Raw genomic sequence first — 21,660 nt, 5'->3', positions numbered from 1 at the left:
GAACATGGGAGAGGCCTTTGTTCTGCAGTGGACGTAGTCAGGCTGATGATGATGATGATGATGATGATGATGATGATGATGATGATGACATGGTTCGTTAAAAGCGCCGCTGTATACTTTAATGCCCTCTGCCTCTGAGAGGTAACACACAAAAAACACAGCGTGAATAACAGAGTTAATAATGATTAGTGGACGAAGCCTCTGTCAGTCTGTCATTGCATCCGTCCGTTCATTCGCTCTAGCTTCTGTCGATCCGTCTGACCATCGGTGCGTCCATCCGTCCGTTTTTCCGTCTGTCCATTCATTTATCTCTCTGTCTGTCCATGTGTCCATGCGTCTGTTCGTGCGGCTGTCCCTCTGTCTGTTCATTTATCCGTCCGTCCTTGCGTCCACCCCTCTGTTTGTCTGTCCTTCCCTGCATCCGTCAGTCCATGCGTCCACCTCTAAATCTATCCATCCACCCGTCTATTTAGTGAACACTCTAAGTACCGCCATCTCACATCTTTTCATAATGCATTCACCAGTAGAGATACTGTATATGCTACGTCCTTGTATATGTATCGGATTTGGCAAGTACTAAGTATAACACCTAGGTCTAGCGCCATCAAACAATTCGTGTGGATGCCATCATAAGAGCAGTTCACGGCTTGTTTTGAAAAACATCTGCTATTAAGTAGCCTAGATGAAGTTCACGTACACGCTAGACCATATGTTGTCTTTTGCAAAGAAAAAGCTTTCCGAAGATTGGAATAAACAATGATAAAAAAGGCTAAAATATTTGCCTTTATTCTCAATTTATAGTGACATAGCATAATCAACAAGCATAAACTCTTTTTGTCATAATAGCGTATTATCGTCACAAATGTGAGTCTGAAGTGATATTACCTATGATGTAGGTATGTGTCAAATTTTGTCAATACTACGCGCATTTACGACACGTAGAACCAAAAGAAACCGCTTTGCTTAGCCATAAATTGTCCTGTTTGAGTCTACCAGGACCTGACGTCTTGCACTTTTGGCACTAGTCGCCATAGACTCTGTCCTGTGCTGAATCGTCAGCTCCAAGTAATTGCAGTATCATAGGTTTTACACGTTATAACCCCTATGAGGCGCACAGTAGTGGAGTACTCCAGGTGTTTTGTCGACATGGTGGTCATTACTGTTTACTGACACTAAACAGCACACGGTCTCTCAGCGTTTAGGCTCCATCAAAATGTGACCAGATTATCTGGGATTGTACTCGCAACATTCCAACATTTGGGTTAGCAGCCAAGCGCCTTAACGGCTTCACCACCGTGGCAGACCGCCTGTTCCAGGTCATCGCTACCAATGTGTTCATAGTAGTACCTTGTTCCGCCACGCTGTGCTAATTTTATGCAGTGTGTTCCTGCTACCTGCCTCATGGAGGTAACCACCACGCAAATATCGCTTCACAAAAAAAAGAAAACGCTGCCTTGTGTGTAGAGTTCAGAAACGATCGGGAATAGCTCTCGGCTTTCCTAAGTGAATATTACAGACATTAGGCATCATTCGTTTTAACAATCAACCCAATAGCATGCTCATTAGCTTCGTAGACTTTGTTTACATTCTCTTCGCAGTTGTTGCTTAAAGATGGCGGCGCGCTAGCAGTTCTATCGCAAGAAAAGGGAGAAATATTCATTGTGTTTTGATAAACTCCGGCTGTGAGGACGGCAAAAAAACGTTTCTATCTGGACGACTTTATACTTGGTTGCACTGTTTTTGAGTACATTGTTGAAGGTTTCACAATGTCTACATAAACAAAAGTGACGCAATAGAAGGCTCTTTCTTGCGAATGACAGGTCAGCTCGACACGCTTCATTGTTCAGTACTCTTACAGCTTGACAATTATAAAATAAGTCCTTCGGAATGCTTTGAAAAAATTCAATATGAAAGTATGAGGCTTCACTAGGTTATCATATTGCTGCAGAGGTGCAGAAGAGTAGTGAACCGACGTCCGGTGAAGTGGAACTTACACTTTACTTACACGTCTAGTCATATACAGATCTACCACTTTACTACCATGTACAAAAAGGTATTTGTGGCGATGATTGTACTTTACATTGCCGGTAAAACGAATACAAAGAATTATCTAACAACACCTGATTTATACAGATACTCAATCAAGCAAGTAAGTTATTATATTTTTTCGAATTATTTAAATGGTCTTTCCTTACATGGCTCAAGAAGGTGCTTTCACGTGAATAAAAAAAACAATTATTTTTCAAAAAAGTTAGGCAGAGTCAGTGTCCTAAAAATTGAGCGTTATAAAATGTAGTCGCCAAGAAATCACTTGTATTGATTTTTTTCGGCTCCCAATATATCAACTTATTTTAGCAAGTGTAGTGGTTGTATGTACACCGTGGCGTAATTAGGGACGTCGAATACACTAGCGTTAGATGAGTAACGAATAAAGGCCACAACGTGAGCAACAGTTTTATAGAAGATACATTAGTATTATAGAAACCATGTGTATTTTATAGGGTGGTTTGCTAATTATTATATGCAACTTTTTAAGCACACTTTTCTGAAATCGAGCAACGCTTCTGTATAGCTCGTTGAATTGTATAAATGTATATATTTATTTTTTGGTTTCTGTTAAAGTAGTGCCAACACTTTATTCACAATTGACATTAACCCTTTAAAACGCCTGCTTCATAGAGGTATGCGTTTCAGGTTTTTTATTTGCGTTGTATTAAAGTAAAATAGGTAATCAGCAGCGACACCACAAAATACGTTGGAATAACTTCATTACTATTTACACTGTTTTAGAAGAAAATTACTCGCTAGTGGAAGTAAAATACTTGTTCCCTAGCAACCCCTCTGTTCTAAGTAACTTTTACTCCGGCTGATCAGAGTAATTACATAGCGCAGCCGGTGTACTTTTTTAATGATATTTGACTCTTGTCGGCCGGAGTAATTGCCTGGCGCCACCGGTTTGCTTTTCACTGGCGTATCACACCAGCTGGCTGCAATTACTGCGTAACATGTCCAAAGTATTTTTTTCACTCCGGCTCAAGAAAGACAGCTCTTCCCGGTTTCGCAGTGACTCCCGACTGTTTAGCGCATGGCTGCCGTTTCTTACATAGAGCCTAATTAATTATTCACACACGAGGAGCTTGATCATCTGTGCCTAAAGATTACTATCAGAAGACCGGAATTTTCCTGACCAGGAATGATGGGCTTCCTTTGTTGATGCGATGAAGATTTTTGTGTTTACATTTTTTAAGCATATAGGTCATTTTTGTGTGTGTTTGCAGAAATTCCTCCACTTGTTCTCACGGGTCGTCTGAGTATAAAATATTGATGTGAGGCTGAAAAACTGAGCGTTCATTCAAAGCTATTTTTTGTTCAGATAGACAGCAAAAGGGCCATGCGAAATGGGGCGGTCCCCTTTGTGCTATCCTATGTTGGTTAATAGGGTTTTGGGACATTAAACCCCACATATATTCAATTATGTTGAATAATATTAGGTGCTATGTGGCTTCTGAAATATTATTTGCATATTTTCAAACTATACCGGACAGCAAAAGCTACCAGCACACCTAAACGTGGAAGCAAGGAAAACGGTTAAGCCTTCGCCTGAAAGCTGAAGCGGTAAATGCGATATCATTAAACTTTAGTGTTATACGAAGAAACGATTGGAGCCTCTCTGCATCCAGTTTCGCGTAACCGAACAAAGCTCTGGTTCAGTGCAATATTCTCACTTCAGCAACTAAAGCAGCTTTTGTATTACCAATTTCCTGAGTGCTAAGTAAGCGTTAAGAGCAAAGGAAGCGGACACGAGTAGTGTACGAATGCGCGTCAAATTAAGGTGCGTGGAAGCGAATAAGCTCTTCGAGTACGCAGCATACACCGCTTACCTACCACGCTACTGTGTCTCCACTATCCCCTACGTCACCCGATGTTTTCGCACGCTCCAGCTGAAACACGGGCTGGCTGTTTTTTTTCTCTGGTCTCTGTGAGCTTTCGCTGGCAGGCCTCGCACGTGGGAGGAAATTGAACATAGTTAAGCCTTAGCGTGATAGCAGAGGTAAAGAAATGGCGTTTTACTATGCCGCAAGAGTTCGTTGAAGACAGTGCGCTTTAGCTTAGCAGCAGGGCATTTACGTGGTCAAGCTTGCATAGTGGTGTCACTTAGCGGATGATGAAGGCGTAGACAAAAAGTATGAAAGAATACTGAGAATTCCCGCCTGCATCGTCGCACGCAACAATATATCCACACTTAATTACTTTTTAGTAGCAAGAAAAGTAAAAAAGAAATAAACTATTAACCCAAAACGCAAATTCTAATGTCAAACATATCTTCACACGAATATTCTAGTTAAGTCTACGGATATTTCGAATTGGGAAGCAAGCCGAAAAGCTACGCTAAGTTATCCACTATTATCGGTCATCGAATTTACCAAAAGGCCAGCGAAAGTATTTCGCTCAGTTGTTTCCTGCCAAAGAAGTGAGTCCGTCATCACTAACGCTAAATTCAGATCGACGCAGGCGTCCGAAACCGCCACCATTTTCAAAAAGCACTACGTTAACGACGCAAGCACGGTAAAGCTACATCTGCAAAAAAAAGCGCACGTACGGTCTACACACTAGTGGTTGTTTAGCGTACTGCGCATTTCAATCCCGCTATTCCGCTAACCCCGCAAAGCAATGGTTGAATATTATCGCATGTGCCGTGAGTGCAATGGTGGTTACCGGCCCGTTCTCTCCTCGAGCAGCGTTCATTACCAGCGCTCGTGAGCTTTCACTCACGTCGAGGAGATACGAGCCAGGGGGTGAGGTTTGAAAATTATACTTTATGCTGCAAATGATGGTGACAGCAACGTCAACGACTAAATGCCTCGTAACGTTTCTACATATACTTGTTATCACAGTTGTAGGTTAAGTTTTAAATTGGTTATTGGGACAACGTGCTCATCGATACGTATGATATTCGATACAATAATGAAAAATTCAGAGGATCCCTCGTACCTTAGGAATCAATGTTTTGCGACGCATGCGGGTGAAAGGTGAATGTGTATATTTTTTTGTTAGCAAGATGTTGTGAAGTGACGCTAAATATATGCACAAATCTTGCATGCACCGACATATGTTGAGGAGTTGCAGATACAACGAGTTGTTTGCACTTACGCAACAACAACTGGGACATGCGTAGTAGCAACACTAGACGCTGATATAAAGCGCTGATGTTCGCGAAGATGCCTGCCCTCGACACTGCTACATAAATGAACTTCAGTGCATTGCAGCTAACCAAAATTGACGTTAACCTGACGTGACGGCTGTATCAAACAGTACATAATTATTGTTTATGAAAATAGATAGGCGGCACGTTAACAGCCACGTATGTTTTATAATAGCTGTTGTTCACAGTTATTTCCTCCTTCTTGACTAGCTTCTACACTAGCCAAAGAGGGAAGATGGAAAGTAACTCTTACAGCTGTGTAACAATGCCAATTGCGACCATAGATATTATCAACACCAGGAGTATTAAGCTTATACGAAACGCTCGCGTTTGCGCAGGTGAGCGCAACAAAGGTAGCTCTCAACACTGCTAGACAAATCAACGTCAACGGATGGCGCGTGACTGCAATTTACGTTAACCCAACATGAGGGCTGTCATATGAGTACACTTGTAGTGTTTATTAAATTGGATAGCTGGTACTGCAACCACAAGTGACGTTACACGAACATATATAAATAGGGGTCTATATGAAAAGCCTATTCAAGGCGTAGCGTAGCTTTGTGGTAGAAGACACCATTGCCACGCAGAAGGCTAGGGTTTGATTCCTCCTGGGACTTAGGCATTTATTGTTCGCTTTCGTCCGGTCAACGCTGCCTGTGGCAGTTTTTTCTTAACGCCTAAGCGTTATAGTTGCCTATGTGTGTTTGCACCGTTCCTATAGATGTAAAATGTCTACACCTGTGGCACATACCCGCTCCCGTATATGTGCCACAGTTTTTTTTTCGAGAGTGTTTGAAGACGTACGCAACGAAATTGTGACATTATTTGATCATTGCGTGACCAGCGCGGCATTAGAGTGAGCAACAAGCCATGATTAAGAGTGCATACAGGAAATGTGTGTATGAATCCTACGCAAGGTGCAGTTATTTGCGTCAAACTTTTTGAAGTACATACTGCGGAATGCTACGTTTATTTAACAAACAAAGCAACAAATGGCCTTGAGTGGTGCCTTCAAGAACTGGAGAAAACGTGATAAATGATATTACAGAACAATGAACCGGGACTTCTAGCTCACAAAAGCATAGACATTTGAATCAAGAGTATTTTCTCGTGCTCGATTTCTCGCAATTAGTGGGTCCTTTCACTTTTCTACCTTGTTTTTGAGAACCACAATAGGTCTCCTAATCATATCAAAGTGAAAGAAAGCGTGCACAGAGAAACCAGAAAAAAATTATGAGAGAAGCTCCAGAGCTGCCAATTTTATGTCTCTCTATGATCCTTTATCGTTGCATATCATAAGCAAAACTATGAGGAAGCATGGACGGAAAGCATCCACCTTAATGATTTCGCTCTAAAAACACAGAGAAAAAGAGAAGCCACATATAGACTAGCGGTGAAGCAGTAGCTCAGCTAACTCATAATTGTTTCATGCTTTGTATGAATGACAAGGAGCTAAATACGCATGAATACGAAATAGCAGCTTGATTTTCATACTTTTGGCACTTTTCTTTAGTTTTTCAAAACCTCTGAACGCATATGGATGTGCCGGGCCTCTAAACGAACCGCCATTCGCTACCAGTATGATCAAACGGTCAGTATAGACGCACTGTCCATAATTTTCAACAGAACTTTCTGGAGCCAAGGACGAAGGTATGTTTATTTTTTTCTTACTTGCTATTGAATGCATTTTAATTGGCGCTTGTTTTTTTTTTTCAATTGACAGGCATAGCATTCAGCTTCAAGGACAATTCAACCCACGACGCAAAGACCGCATGGATGTCAGTTCCCGAGGTACAGAACGCATACATAATAAACCCGTAACATATTAACCGACAAATTCAAATGAAACGCTGCCAACATGATGCTAACAGCTAGCAAATGTAGTGAAAAAACAGCGCTTCCTGAAGATTTTAGGTACATGGTGCAACTGCCCGCGAAAATTTTATGAATGCTCATATTTAAAGTACTGGTGTAGCATGCATGGGCACCCATCCAATACTTTCCATAAAGGAGAACTGAAATGGCTTAGCAGCTACCATTCATGGAGACTACCTCGCGTTCCGTATTGTTAGGTGAACCTTTTGCAAGGGCAACCAACGATAAGTTTTTCTGCCTTCTGTATTCTCCGCCGTTCTGCTCATCCTTATTTGTTAACTGGCGATCCTGGTATCTGGACTGCTTATATGCGTCTTTGCACGCCCCGCCATTTAGAGCACCTAATCACTTTTTTAGTGGTTCTGATATTTATATACTTATTCACTGACCGACAAAAAATGTGAATGCTTGTAGATCACGCGGCATATCTTTTACTTATAAGGGCTTATAAGGGCTTATAAACACAGATCGTTAATATCTCTCCAGTTTACAGTAATGGCCTTTGCGTCCGGACATCCTGATATAACTTTGTGAGCCGCGACAGTGAAGGGTAATCGAAATTTCATACCTTCGGCTCCTTCGTCCTGGGCATATATTTATATATATATGTATATATATATATATATATATATATATATATATATATATATATATATATATATATATATATATATATTGGAACTGGCATCCATGACGGGTGAGCAAGTCTCGAACTAGCATACCACTCCGAAGCCGACATACGCTCAAGTGGTCGCAGCGTCACCTTCTCAGCAATCACCACAGTATGTATCAACTACCCAGCACCTCCACCACTTGTAAGGCAACGTTTCTGCTGCAAGACACTTCTTTTACTTGCCGAGCCTCTGCCCCACAACACAGGTCAGACTGGTGATGATGAGTATGTACATATGACAAGATTACGCGCATGAAAATAGCTCACACTTATTTCCCCCCCACGCTTGAGCGGCCAGCCCGGACGTGTCTTAGACGGAAACGGAACGTCGAACGAATGGCTTCAGACGCGATACGTAGACAATCTCTGAACCACGACAGCGATGATCCGAAGAAAGGTCGCTGGGAGTGACACGGTAGTTCACTGGTGACGTTTGTTCGTTGATTGTATAGGGTCCAATGAAGCGTGACTGAAAGTTATCGCACAATCCTGGAGTACGAATGGGCGTCCAAAGCAACGCTTCATTCACCGGACTGAAGGAGACGTCGCGATGGGAGCTGTCGTAGCGTTGCTTGCGATCTTGCTGACTAGCTTCTGTATTAAGGCGAGCCCGTTGCCGACATTCCTCGAGCCTTGTGATGAACTGCTCTGATACGGTTGCCGAAGAGTCAGTTGGAACATTTAGAAAAGAGACGTCGATGGTGAATGTCGGTGTACGGTCGCACACGAGGTAGAAAGGCGAGTAGCCAGTAGTTCTTGGAACAGCGGTGTTATGCGCAAACGTCACAAAAGGCAAAATTGTATCCCATTTGTCGTGGTTTCGTGCGATCTACATCGATAGCATGTCTATTAGTGTCTCATGAAATTTCTCTGTCAGCCCATTAGTTTGGGGGTGGTAGGCTGACGTCGTCTTATGTACTGTACCACAGGTTGTGAGCAGGGCTTCGATTATGGTGGACAGGAACGTCTTGCCGCGATCACTCAGGAGGACGCGAGGTGCGCCGTGACGCAATACAATGGCGTTGAGAAAGAAGTCTGCGACGTCTGAAGCAGAACTTGTGCGTAGTGCAGCGGTCTCTGCGTACCGCATCAGGTGATCGACAGCAGTCACAATCCAACAATTACCTGCTGGCGTGATGGGGAGGGGTCCTAGTAGGTCTATGCCAACGATGGCGAAAGGTGTCTCGGGACACGGGATGGGTTGCAGAAGGCCAGCAGAAGACGAAGTTGGTCGCTTCCGCCGTTGACACAGATGGCAAGATGCAACATACTTGGCCATAAAAGTAGAGATGCCAGGCCAAAAGAAACGTTTCCTGATGCGGCTTTGTGTTTTGTGAAATCCCAAGTGGCCTGCACGTGGGTCGTCGTGAAAGGCTTCAAGGACTTGGTGACGTAGAGAACGCGGAAGTACTGGAACCCAGCGGTGTCCATCAGTAGTGTAAACGTAACTTACGCCGCTTCATTAGCCATTTTGCTGCCATTGCGTCGCCACTGCATAGGCTGCTGACATCCGGATCAACTTTCGCTTGGAACGACGACTGCGAGCGTGCCTGTCAAGCCCTCAAGGATGCTTTAACATCGAACCCTGTTCTTTGTCATTTCGACGAGAACGCACCTACATGTCTCCACACCGACACGAGTGGCCAAGGCATTGGTGCAGTTCTTCAACAGCGGGATGCCACTTCACGGGAAAAAGTTATTGCGTATGCTAGTCGGGCTCTTACGGCTGCTGAACAAAACTACTCCATAACTGAGTAGGAGTGCCTTGCTGTCGTCTGGGCCATACAAAAATTTTGACCATATCTTTATGAATGCCAGTTATTACAGACCATCATGCCTTGTGCTGGCTATCGTCAATGGAAAACTTGTCTGGTCGCCTAAGTCGTTGGACGCTCCGCCTACAAGAGTACGATTTTGACGTCATCTATAAGTCTGGCAAAAGACACCAAGATGCAGATGTTCTCTCTCGCTGCCCCCTTCCACTGTCACCATCGAGTACGTCAGGTGATTTCTCGTCTGGTGGGCAAAACACTGCGTCACCCCTCACTATATCACAACTTGCGGTTATCGACAAGCCAGCTTTAAATTGCTACACCGAGTTCGCCACACGCCATCGTGATGATCCATATTGCAATAGCATTATTTAACGCCTAAATAGTATATCACATACACCTAATGCTAGATTGCGCCGACAACTTTGGCAATTTAAGCTCGATAACAATGAGCTCCATGCGTTGATACGGTCCATAATACTCGAGGACCTGCAACTCCAGGTCACCTCGTCGTCTTGTGAGCTCCGCATAACACCTTCTGCGGGCAGCCTCCACAACATCGTCAGAGATGAACTGGCATCCATGACGTGTGAGCAAGTCTCGAGCTCGCATACCACTCCAAAGCCGACATACGCTCCGGTGGTTGCAGCGTCACCTTCTCAGAAATCACCACAGTATGTGTCAACTACCCAGCACCTCCACCACTTGTAAGGCAACGTTTTTGCTGCAAGACACTTCTTTCACTTGCCGAGCCTCTGCCCCACAACACAGGTCAGACTGATGATGATGAGTATGTACTAATGACAAGATGCGGCGCATGAATAATGCTCACAATATATATATATATATATATATATATATATATATATATATATATATATATATATATATATATATATATATATATATATATATATATATATATATATATATAAGATATGGCACAACGGGAGCGTTATCAACAAGGATAAATATATTTATTTCCCAACAGTTTCGGGAGGGGTCCTCCCTTCATCAGGGGATGAGTTATACTGACATGAATTTCCAAACTTCGTTGCTGCCGCGTCCCTCTCGCATTGAAACATGTTTGCGAGAGTGAGAGGGAACTAGTAAAAAAATGGGGGGAGAAAAAAAAACAAAAAGGAAGAAAAGAGAGAAAGTAAAGAGGAAAAACCACTGTCAACACTGAGAATGAAAGCAACTGTCCGGGTACGTCCACATACGTTTCTTATCACGTGCTGTTCAGTTCTCGACGTGTGTCGGGCCACCCAAGATTGTCGCCGCGGTGCCAGGAGGGTTCGTGACGGCGTGTGTAAAGAAAGGGTTTCCCCGTATTGGGTCGGTCGGCGTGCGGCGTGTGTAAAGGAAGGGGTTCCCGTTAATGGGTCGGTCGGCTCTTTTGCCTCCACGCCCCCTCAATGACGTATCAAACTTGACAATCAAAAAGAGCCGACCGACCCAATAACGGGGACCCCTTCTTTTACGCACGCCGCATGCCGACCAACCCATTACGGGGAAACCCTTTCTTCACGCACGCCGTCACGGACCCTCCCGGCACCGCGGCGACAATCTTGGGTGGCCCGACACACGTCGAGAACTGAACAGCACGTGATAAGAAACGTATGTGGACGTACACGGACAGTTGCTTTCGTTCTCAGTGTTGACAGTGGTTCTTCCTCTTCTTTACTTTCTTTCTTTTCTTTCTTTTTCTTTCTTTTTGTCCCTCTTCCCCTTTTTTTCCTAGTTCCCTCTCACTCTCGCAAACATTTTTCAAGGCGAGAGGGACGCGGCAGCAACGAAGTTTGGAAATTCACGTCAGTATAACTCATCCCCTGATGAAGGGAGGACCCTTCCCGAAACTGTTGGAAAATTAATATATTTATCCTTGTTGACAACGCTCCCGTTGTGCCATATCCCATACCTTCACAAATACTAACTGGTTCATTGAATTATTACTCCCAATATATATATATATATATATATATATATATATATATATATATATATATATAGATATATGTGTATATATATATATATATAAATATATTATATATATATATATATATATATATATATATATATATATATATATATATATATATATATATATATATATATATATATATATATATATATACATATATATATATATATTCGTGTTCTTGCACTAGTTCAATATTACAGTGTCCTAATACCAGGTACGGTTACCAGGATCCCAGATAACCAGGTTTGGTTTTTGCCGTTCTTGGTTTGATATAAAATGTCAACTACCTGAGGCACATAACCGGCCGGGGTATTCGAGTGCCGCACGTGGCAGCCGGACTGAGTTTTAGGACACAATTGACAAGGTTTTATCATTCATGTTATGACCAGTGAGTCATGTTTGTCAGATCATCTTGCCCGCTCACACTAAGTATAGTTTACCGCAAGAAGAGGGGGTGATCACGAGAGCACCCAGACTTGGTCATTTAGATAGATAGATAGATAGATAGATAGATAGATAGATAGATAGATAGATAGATAGATAGACAGATAGATAGATAGATAGATAGATAGATAGATAGATAGATAGATAGATAGATAGATAGATAGATAGATAGATAGATAGATAGATAGATAGATAGATAGATAGATAGATAGATAGATAGATAGACTTGATTGATCGATATGTGGGGTTTAACGTCCCAAAACCACTATATGATTACGAGAGAAGCCGTAGTGGAGGGCTCCGGAAGTTTCGACCACCTGGGGTTCTTTAACGTGCACCCAAATCTGAGCACATGGATCTACAACATTTTCGCCTCCATCGGAAATGCAGCCGCCGAAGTCGAGATTGAAACCCGCGACCTGCGGGTCAGCAGCCGAGTACCATAGCCACTAGACCACCACGGCGGGGCATAGATAGATAGATAGATAGATAGATAGATAGATAGATAGATAGATAGATAGATAGATAGATAGATAGATAGATAGATGTTGGGTTATGGTGGAAAACGTTGTACCTTTAACGCAGAAAGAAAGCGTTCCGCCAATACTTAAGCAGAAAATAGACACATAATGCTTAGAAGCCCCAAAAAATTGAGATAGGACTCGTTTGGTGGATTCCGTGCAGAAAAACTGTGCCGTTTGCTATCTCCGACGCCAGCATAGCTTTCGCTGATGGGCCCACCGTCCGCGTATTCCTCACGCTGTGTAGCTCCAGCCAACTGGTGTCCTGTTCTTGGACTTCTTGAACCGCGTTCAATCTTTTATGGTGATAAAAATTTTATGAACACTAACCGCTAGATTTTGCTGCCGGTGATGGTGTCATGCACCGTATATTTATACGTATCTAAACATATAAGAAATCTCAAGAACGAAAATCCACAAAAAATACTCCAGCGCTCGGATTCCAGCGTGGGATCTCCGCGTCGTGAATGCGAGGCGTTAACCACTGAGAAAACTAGGGGTGCCTCCTTCAGTATTCAAATGGCAAGCTATTTATATCTTCCACTCTGCTGTTGGCGGGCATCCCAGGGGGAGGAGGGAGGGGAACTATTGTATTTTCAACATTATCAGCAAGATGGCGCATGGAGCGTGCGGCGGCTCTCATCTCTCACGCGTATTTAGGCCCACCGAGCTGAGGGGGGCGGACGATCCTTCGCGCGCCCTTATCTACCGGTGGAGAAGATCATACTTCTTGGCTTGCGTTAGGCTTGCACTGAAACAATTCTGTTGTAGTTACCGGGCGCACAAAGGTCACTGTAATCGTCGCACAGCCTCTGTTGGCGAAAATGGTGTGCTTTTCAGACACAGTGAAGTAACAACAGACACGCTCATTGGCGTCTCTATGTAACATCGAGTACAATTCATGCGTCGTTTCTACGTGAGAAACGAGGGACATGTCCACATCTGCTTGCCATTCTGCGCGTGATGATCCAATATGTAGCTATCGCGTTAATTGCTTCGCCATTGCGACAAAGTTGAGACTTCTTTTGTCTTCTCATTATTCTCAATCTATTCCTTTTAATCCCTTCTTATTCCACTTCCTCGTGAGCTACTGCTCAGTTGTACGACCTAGCTTCAGGAAATTGAAGGGCTCACTTTTTTCTAAAACCACGCCCCCTCAATGACGTATCAAACTTGACAATCAGCCTCTTCAAAGAGGCGTTTAATAGCCATTTACTTAACCACATTTAAAAAGCTTGAAGGAACATGATAAAAACAGTTCCATCACACTAAGTTCACAGAAAAGTGTGCATTTTATCAGAAAAAAAACGCCAGGCCTGCGTGGTAGGCGCAGCACAGTCACAGCAAAAGCTAGAAGAGCGGCCTTTCTGAGCCTTTTCAAAATACTCCCTGGGTATAACTACTGCACACTCGCTTCATACCCACTAAGCATTATTAAAAGCCTTTTGGGTGGTAGGCCGCCATCCGCTATGCTGTTTTGCGTCATTCTTATGAGAAGCGCTGCACACTTGCAAGACAATTCGTGCCAATTGTTCATACGGTGGCACGATGATGAGGAATCATGGCTGAAGTGGGTATGTGCCACAGCTAATAGAGGAACAAGAACAAGGTTTTGTAATGAGTTGGAGCATTGGACGACCCGCTCGTTACGTTATTTCCATTGTGCGACGACGAGTTGTTGTTGTGCTGTTTTAAAACGCTTTACAAGTCGTATTAACGCGATTGGTTTCTCGACATCAAGCCTTCCTAAGGCAAGTTTGCCAACAAGTCACAAGCACCAACTTATCTCATTGATAGAATACTGAGCTGGCACCCAGAATACCCAAGGTTCGAGTCTCAGTGTGCCTTTAATGCAAAGAGGTAGTGGCGGAGGCGCTCGTGGCAGCGGCAGAAAACTGCGCATGACCCGAGTTGTGATCTCATAACAGCTTTCGCTGTAGGGAGTGCTTTAAATGCACCAAAAACACCTTGTTGAAATGTACAACAGGTCGCTGTTTTTCGAGAAAGTAATCTTATGCGCACCAAACAGGAAAGAAATACCAGGCGCTGCCTGGTTGTCACAATCTCTAAACTATGGCATAGAGACGATGTAGGTGAGGAATGTTTTTTTGAAGCAGCTGCGGCATCTACTCCCAATTTTACGTCTCATTTTGTACTACAACAATGACATTCAGTCGGAAGCAACATGCGCCCCACCGCAGTGGTCTAGTGGCTAAAGTACTCGGCTGTTGACCTGCAGGTTGCGGGCTCGAATACCAGCGGCGGCTGCTGCTTTTCTGATGGATGCGGGAATGTTGTAGGCCCGTGTGCTCAGATTTGGGTGCACGGTAAAGAAGCCCGGGTGGTCAAGATTCCCAGAGCCCTCCACTACGGCGTCTTTCATAATCGCATATGATGGTTTTGGGACGTTAAACCCCACATATCAATCAATCAATCAATCAATCAATCAATCAATCGACCATGCACCGTGCAAACGGTGTTTCCACCTGAAGGCGATCCTCCACAAGCAGTGCAGCCTTATCAATCTTCTTGGTGCTGGCTGTGGAATACCCTTTATATGCCCCGCCGTGGTGGTCTAGCGGCTAAAGTACTCGGCTGCTGACCCGTCGGTCGCGGGATCGAATCTTGGCCGCGGCGGCTGCATTTTCGATGGAGGCGAAAGTTTTTTAGGCCCGTGTGCTCAGATTTGGGTGCACCTTGAAGAGCTCCAGGTGGTCAAATTACCGGAGCCCTCCACTACGGCATGTCTGATAATCATATCGAGGTTTTGGGTCGTTAAACCTCACATATCAATCAACCATTTATATGAACCTTGAGGTGGCCAGCAGGATGCGATAGCACTGTTGATAGCCGCGGAAAGATCACGACGGTTTCATACCTGCACGATCTGCACACACATAGAAACACACAACCGCCTAAGCGGTGCCAAGCCCGAACAGAGGGCGTAGCTACGCAGTCTTTGCTTTTCTTTGTTAGCTGTCATGTTTTCCAGTCTCTTGTGTCTTTATCACTCTTTATTTCTATTTAGCTTCTCTATGATTTCTCTCTTTCTATATTTTGCACTTGCTTATTCTCAATTTTTATACGTTGTTTGTGTTTCCGAGGTTTGCCACAGTGGTAATTTCTTCACTTTATCTTATTGTGAAAGTTCTTGAACATAAAGGCCAGCAAGTCTTTTCTTTAGCATGGTCGCCTGATTTGCTTGCTACGCTTGGCCCCTACGTTGTTTTACCTACGCTGATATCGTTATCAAAGTGCTTGAAGAACAATTGAAAGAGAACACGTTAAAATTATCATAAAGTCCGTTCAGTGAACAAGCGGAATACGTTGTTACTTGAACTGAACACGCTATAGGTGGCTACAATATACACATATATGTGCTTTTGCCTGCGCTACGGCAAGAGACGGCGACATGCCACAAGAGCTTTTATACTCTGACGTAGCGGCCACGTGCTTTCACCTGCGTCATGGTGACTTTACGTTAGCAAAACAGAGCACTCTATATTCCGGTGATGTCTCACGCTGACCAGGCAGACGTTCCTTGACACACTATGGCGTCACTCGGCTCAGTACTGCATTTCACATCGGGGGCACCGGACTCATTTACACGGAACACCCGCACTCGTCCAACCGATTGCGATTCTGTGAAAATAATGTGCACTGAGCTCATTATTGCGCACGCGTTGCTAAGGCTGTAACCTTTGCATCGAGTCTGGTCGTGCTGAAAAGCGGGCTTGCGCCCCACGTGGCATCACCACGACGAAACGAATGCCAGCACGTGCGCGAGCTGCGAGTGTCAAAGTACAATAAAAGCTTAATACAAACCGCACACCTGAAATTCAATGCACTAAAAAGTGGGCGTTTGAGTTAATATGAGTGTTTAAGTTTTGAACAAACTAATAGAACTGTGGAGACACACCACGCAACTGATAGCAAAATACGCGGCTGTGATAGGAACAAAAAGCCATAGCTTCCCCTGTGTGCAAATAACTACGTTAGGGTTATGAAATGGTGCCCTCATGAAAGGCTTAGAAAAAACAACAGCGTAAAGGAGTGTGGCGATTGTCTGTTATTTGCGCATAGCCGATCGTATGGCACTTGGCCTTTTTTTATGAAAAACTTATTGTATACTCTTTCACCAAAATAGAACCACGTGGCTCTTTAGTTATTCTGTGACCACACACTGGCTAGACCAAGGTTCTGTTAGTGCCGCATCATTTTCAATATCCAGAAAAGAATTCTGATTCATTCATGCATCCGCATGTGCGCAACCCTAATATTATGTTTATATGTTCTATTTCAGTGTCTCACAAACCATTGGTGAAATTTATCACTTAGGCATGAGTTACTCCTTCTGCCATCACCATCCTCTCAGTTCCTCGCGTAACACTATCAATTAATCAGTACATTGCAAGCGGAATAGGCGGCCGAGCTGGTTCAAGGCAGGTGTGTTTGAAGATGGCTGGAAAAAGTTTTTTACCTTTACTGTAAACAGCCAGAGGGTTATATTTTTCGCCTCTGAATTTTAGGGCAGTGTCTTAGTCGATGTGTTCATAAATTTCAGGCATACCAGCTGTTCTTCGGGAAACTATGATTTATGAGGCCCCAAATTCTTCATGCGCCATTATGAAGCTCCGGCCAAATATACGAGGTATGCGATGACCTATATTATTTTGTTGCCTTGTACAGCATGCACGATGAGCATCACCATTCGCGTCCGACATTAGTGTCATTTCCTTTTACAGCACTACACCTTTCCTTCTGCTCGTGGTGCGGTTCTATAAACAAAACTTAGTAATGTGATGGATCCGGCTAGTTCACGTTCCATTATCGGTAACGTAATAGCGTGTAAGTAGCAGGATGGACAAGAAAAAGGACGTGAATAAACGCTCACCATAAAACAGATAATCATTGTTACAAGATCGGTGACTTCTGCACAAAATGCATTTACAGAGGAAAAACCACAGGCAAGAGTCACAATGACTGATTGGCACTCTCGAGCGCCTGTCAGTTGATTCTGTCCTTCCCCTTCCTTTACTTCATCTCCGTAACAGGACCCCCGGGCGTTGGAGCGCCGTCTCGGCACGAGTCCGGACAAGTGCGACAGAAGTAGGCTTTCATGCGCAAAACATGGACACTGTGAACAAAAGATGAACTTGGTGACGTATTGGAGCGCTATGGCTCTATATCGTAGTTGACGTCGCTATCTTCACGTAGGACTAGGTACGGTCTTGCGTATTGGGACAAATTTTTTTCGGAGAGAGCTACACGGTGACACGGTGGCCAGAGGAGCACGCGGTCACCTGGGGCAAACGTTATATAACGATGTCGGTGGTCGTAGCGGGATTTTTGCATATCCTGTGACCTGGTGAGACAGCGCTGAGCCACTTGACAAGCCATGTGAGCCCGATCGATGGCTTCGCTTGCGTACTCGGAAGCAGATGGCTTGAAAGGTAAGGTGGTTACAAATGTCATTATGGGGCCGCGATCATACAAAAGATAAGAAGGTTAGAAGCCCGTGGTGTCATGTCGAGAGGAATTACAGGCGAAAGTCACATAGGCCAACGTGGTGTCCCAGTCACGATGATATTCCGAGACATGCATCGAAAGCATCACTATGAGCGTGCGGATGAGACGTCCAGGTTGGCCAATAATTTGTGGGTGGTAGGCGGTAGATAGCTTATGCGCTGTAGCACACGATCGAAGGAGGTCAACGACCGCTTTGGACAAGAAAGAACGGCCGCGGTCCGTTAGCAGCTGTCGGGGTGTGCCGTGGTAGAAGATGACCTCACGAAAAAGAAACTCTGTGACGTCAGTGGTGCAACTGGTTGGCATGGTCTTTGTTATCGCGTAATGAGTCGCGTAATCTGTGGCAACGACGATCCATTTATTTCTCAGTGTCGTCGTCGGAAAAGGGCCAAGAATGTCGAGTCCCACGCGATTAAATCGTTCAGAGGGGAATGACTGTCAGACTAGATGGCATCGATGATAATCCGCCCTGACTCATCCTGTCGTTGTTCAATGCGCATATCGCCGATGTAAGTGAACACCATTACGCTGCTCTCCAGGTCAGTCACAACGGGATCAGGAGGGTCCACCAGATGACGAGAAAGACAGTCTGCGTCCTTGTGCAACCGGCTAAACTTGTAGCTGACGCTAAACGAAAATTTCTGGAGCCTCCGAGCCCAGCGACCTAGACATCCAGTCGGGTCCTTCAGAGAAGTCAGTCAGCAGAGGGCGTGATAGCCTGTAACGAAGAAGAACATGAGACCATATAAATATAGCCAAAACCTCGTGACAGCCCATACTAAACTTTCTCGGTGATGGAATAATTCCTCTCAGGGAAAAAATGCAGGCGACTGGCGTAAGCTATCACGCATTGTCTGCCGTGGTGCCGCTGAGCAAGAACTGCGCCAATACCGTGGCCACTGGCGTCGGTGTGAACTTCAGTGGCAGCAGAAGAATTAAAGTGAGTGAGTATGGGGGGCGTAGTTCAATAGCCGATGAGAGCAGTGAATGCTTGAGTCTGCTCAGTGCCCCATGAGAGTGTGGTATTCTTTTCAGAAAATCTAGGAGTGGCCTGGCAACGTCGGCGAAGTTTTTCACAAAACGACAAAAATAAGTACATAAGCCGATGAAAATCCGGAGGTCGGATATAGAACAGGGCATCAGAAAGCTACGGACGACGCGGAACTTTTCGGGATCTGGTTGGACGCCATCTGCGTTTACAGATGGCCCAGAACAGTATTCTGACGGCGGCCAAATTGACATTTCTTGGAGTTTAGTTGTAGCCCAGTTGATGTGAAGACTGCGCAAATTGCAGTGCGACGGGTCAAGTGGCTATCGAAAGTAGATAAAAAGACAATGACCTCGTCTAGGTAACAGACACCAGAGACAAGCAGACCACTTATAACCACGCAGGAGAGAGTCCATCATTTGTTCGAATGTGGCAAGGGCTTTACATGGTCCAAAAGGCATGACTTTAAACTGGTATATACCATCCGTTGCAATAAAGGTCATCTTCTTGCGGTTCATCTTATTGACAGAAATTTGCCAGTAGCCGGACCGAAGACCAATAGACGAGTAGTATGTAGCGCCGTGCCGGCAGTTCAACGCGTCATCGACGCGTGGTAGCGGGTACACATCGTTTCGCGTGGTATTGTTGAGGTGGCGATAGTGGATGCAGAAGCGCCAGGTACCGCCCTTTTTCTTCACAAGGACGACAAGGGAGGCCCAAGGACTACTTGATAGTTGTGTGAGCTTTGTTGAGCATTTTGTGAACTTCCACTTGGATAACTCTGCGCTCAGTGTGGGAGACACTACAGGGGAGTCGGCGCATGGGACTGGCGTCAAAAGTGTTTATACGGTGCTGAACGGTGGATGTTTGCCCTAGAGGTCTGTCGTCGAATTAAAAAATGTCGGTATATGAGGTGAGAAGACGATTGATGTCGTTGGCTTGCGCAGGATTGAAATCAGGTGCAATCATCTTCGAGAAACGATTTGGCAGAGAACAGGTGCCGTTAGCTATAGAAGACGGAAGTTAATCAATCTCGGTGGTGAGAGCCGTTATTTCTAATTCGTCAGCTGGAGATACGCTGGCCAAGAACATGCCACAAGGAAGCGATTGAGGGCAAAAGCTAAAATCAATGCGCGAGGTACAGTTGTCAGCGACAGTGACAAGCGTATGGGGAATGGCGATGTTCTGCTCCAATATAACGTCGGCGAGAGGAAGGAGGACATATTGGCCATCGGGAACCTGTGGCTGTGCGGTTAAAACGACGTAGGCGGCTGCCTGAGGTGACAGTCGCACATCCTGAAGAGAGCACAGGTGTGGCGGGGCAGTGTAGGGTTCAGCGACTATCTGAGGCAGCTCTAGCTGAAGGACGCCGGTAGCACAATCAATAAGAGCAGAATGATTGGAAAACAAGTCCAGGCCTAGGATAACGTCATAAGGGCAGTGGTCAATCACGGCTAAAATGACAGATGTAGTGTGGTCGTTTATACTTAAGCGGGCAGTTTCTGCACGAAGCATTTGTGCAGCCGCTGGTGTGGTGTCAAAGCATTCTTCAAACGTGTGCGTAGGCTAGAACTTAACACAGAAATGCGCGAGTGTGCCAATCATCTATTGTCACTCTTGCCTGTGGTTTTTCCTATGTAAATGCATTTTGTCCAGAAGTCACCGACCATATAACAATATTATTAAACGCACGAAAGAAAATAGATTACATTCAGGGGCATCAGGTATAGCCATATGAAAAATAGCAACGCGCTACATAACGACTTGCAGCTGAAAAACATTAACTACAAAGCAAAACTTTTCGGAGTTACCATTTGGCATATAGTTTGAAAAACATCGCAGCAACCCCGTCGGGTGAATTAGTGGCTACGGCAGGGCTATGATGACACATATAGCTACCAGAGAGCATTCGGGCTATTTTTCTCAGTGTCAGAGTTTTACCAACGCTGCACACTATATTTGACATTTTCCGACTGCGAAGTGGCGGTAGTTTTTCGCAATACGCCTTGGTGTTGAGAAGTAAACATGAACGTTCTCTTCATATTTCATGAATAATTTCCCGATGAATCACAAAATTAGTGTCTACACAGCTATAAATTAGGTAAATATACATGTCAATAAAAACGTTACTCAATATATGCAGTCTTTTAAATGATAAATTTTGCTAGATTCTTGAAATAAGGACGCCACTGTCTATGTTTTCGTAGCATAAGTCCAGTGACCCAGGTTGAGCTGTTTCATGTGGCTTATCGAAAGCAGAGCTACACATGCCCGAGGAGCACTGACATCACACGATGCATAGCTAGGGGACGACAAGAACAACAAGAGAGAAGGCAGGGAGGTGAACCAGGCACACATAAGGTTGGTTGGTTGGCTGGTTAGTGGTTCGTGAGAAAAGGAAAAAGGCACCTATTTCTGTCTGCCTACAGGTGACACGGCGCAGTGCCTATACCCGGTTTGCTGCCCTACGCTGGGGGTATGGGAAAATGCAGTAAAAAGATGACAAAGGAGGAAGAGAAGAGAAAGATACAAAGAAAGGATTGTCAGTGAATGGGCTGACGTGTATGAAGCGGTGCCACTGCACAAAAGTTGAAGGTGTTCACATATGCCTGTAGTCCACAAAAACGACAAGACGGCTTTAACTGCCTTATGAGCCGACAAAAGACGAGGA

General features: G+C 44.5%; 1 protein-coding gene across 1 annotated transcript in view; it reads left to right on the top strand.

The window, feature by feature from the left end:
• The first annotated feature begins 1,933 nt into the window (after nt 1–1,933).
• LOC119165557 (uncharacterized) overlaps nt 1,934–21,660 on the top strand; it is a 21,020-nt gene continuing 1,293 nt past the window's right edge. Inside the window, exons 1-4 of the mRNA XM_037417698.2 lie at nt 1,934–2,149; nt 6,717–6,853; nt 6,927–6,994; nt 17,037–17,123. Of these exons, the coding sequence (XP_037273595.2) occupies nt 2,042–2,149; nt 6,717–6,853; nt 6,927–6,994; nt 17,037–17,123 (400 nt within the window). The 5' untranslated portion in view covers nt 1,934–2,041. The remainder of the gene's footprint in view (nt 2,150–6,716; nt 6,854–6,926; nt 6,995–17,036; nt 17,124–21,660) is intronic.

The sequence above is a fragment of the Rhipicephalus microplus genome, chromosome 9 (assembly GCF_043290135.1).
Source record: "Rhipicephalus microplus isolate Deutch F79 chromosome 9, USDA_Rmic, whole genome shotgun sequence".
Classification (NCBI taxonomy): domain Eukaryota; kingdom Metazoa; phylum Arthropoda; class Arachnida; order Ixodida; family Ixodidae; genus Rhipicephalus; species Rhipicephalus microplus.
Note: the sequence above shows the minus strand (reverse complement) of the source record. Positions and strands in the feature narration are given on the sequence as shown.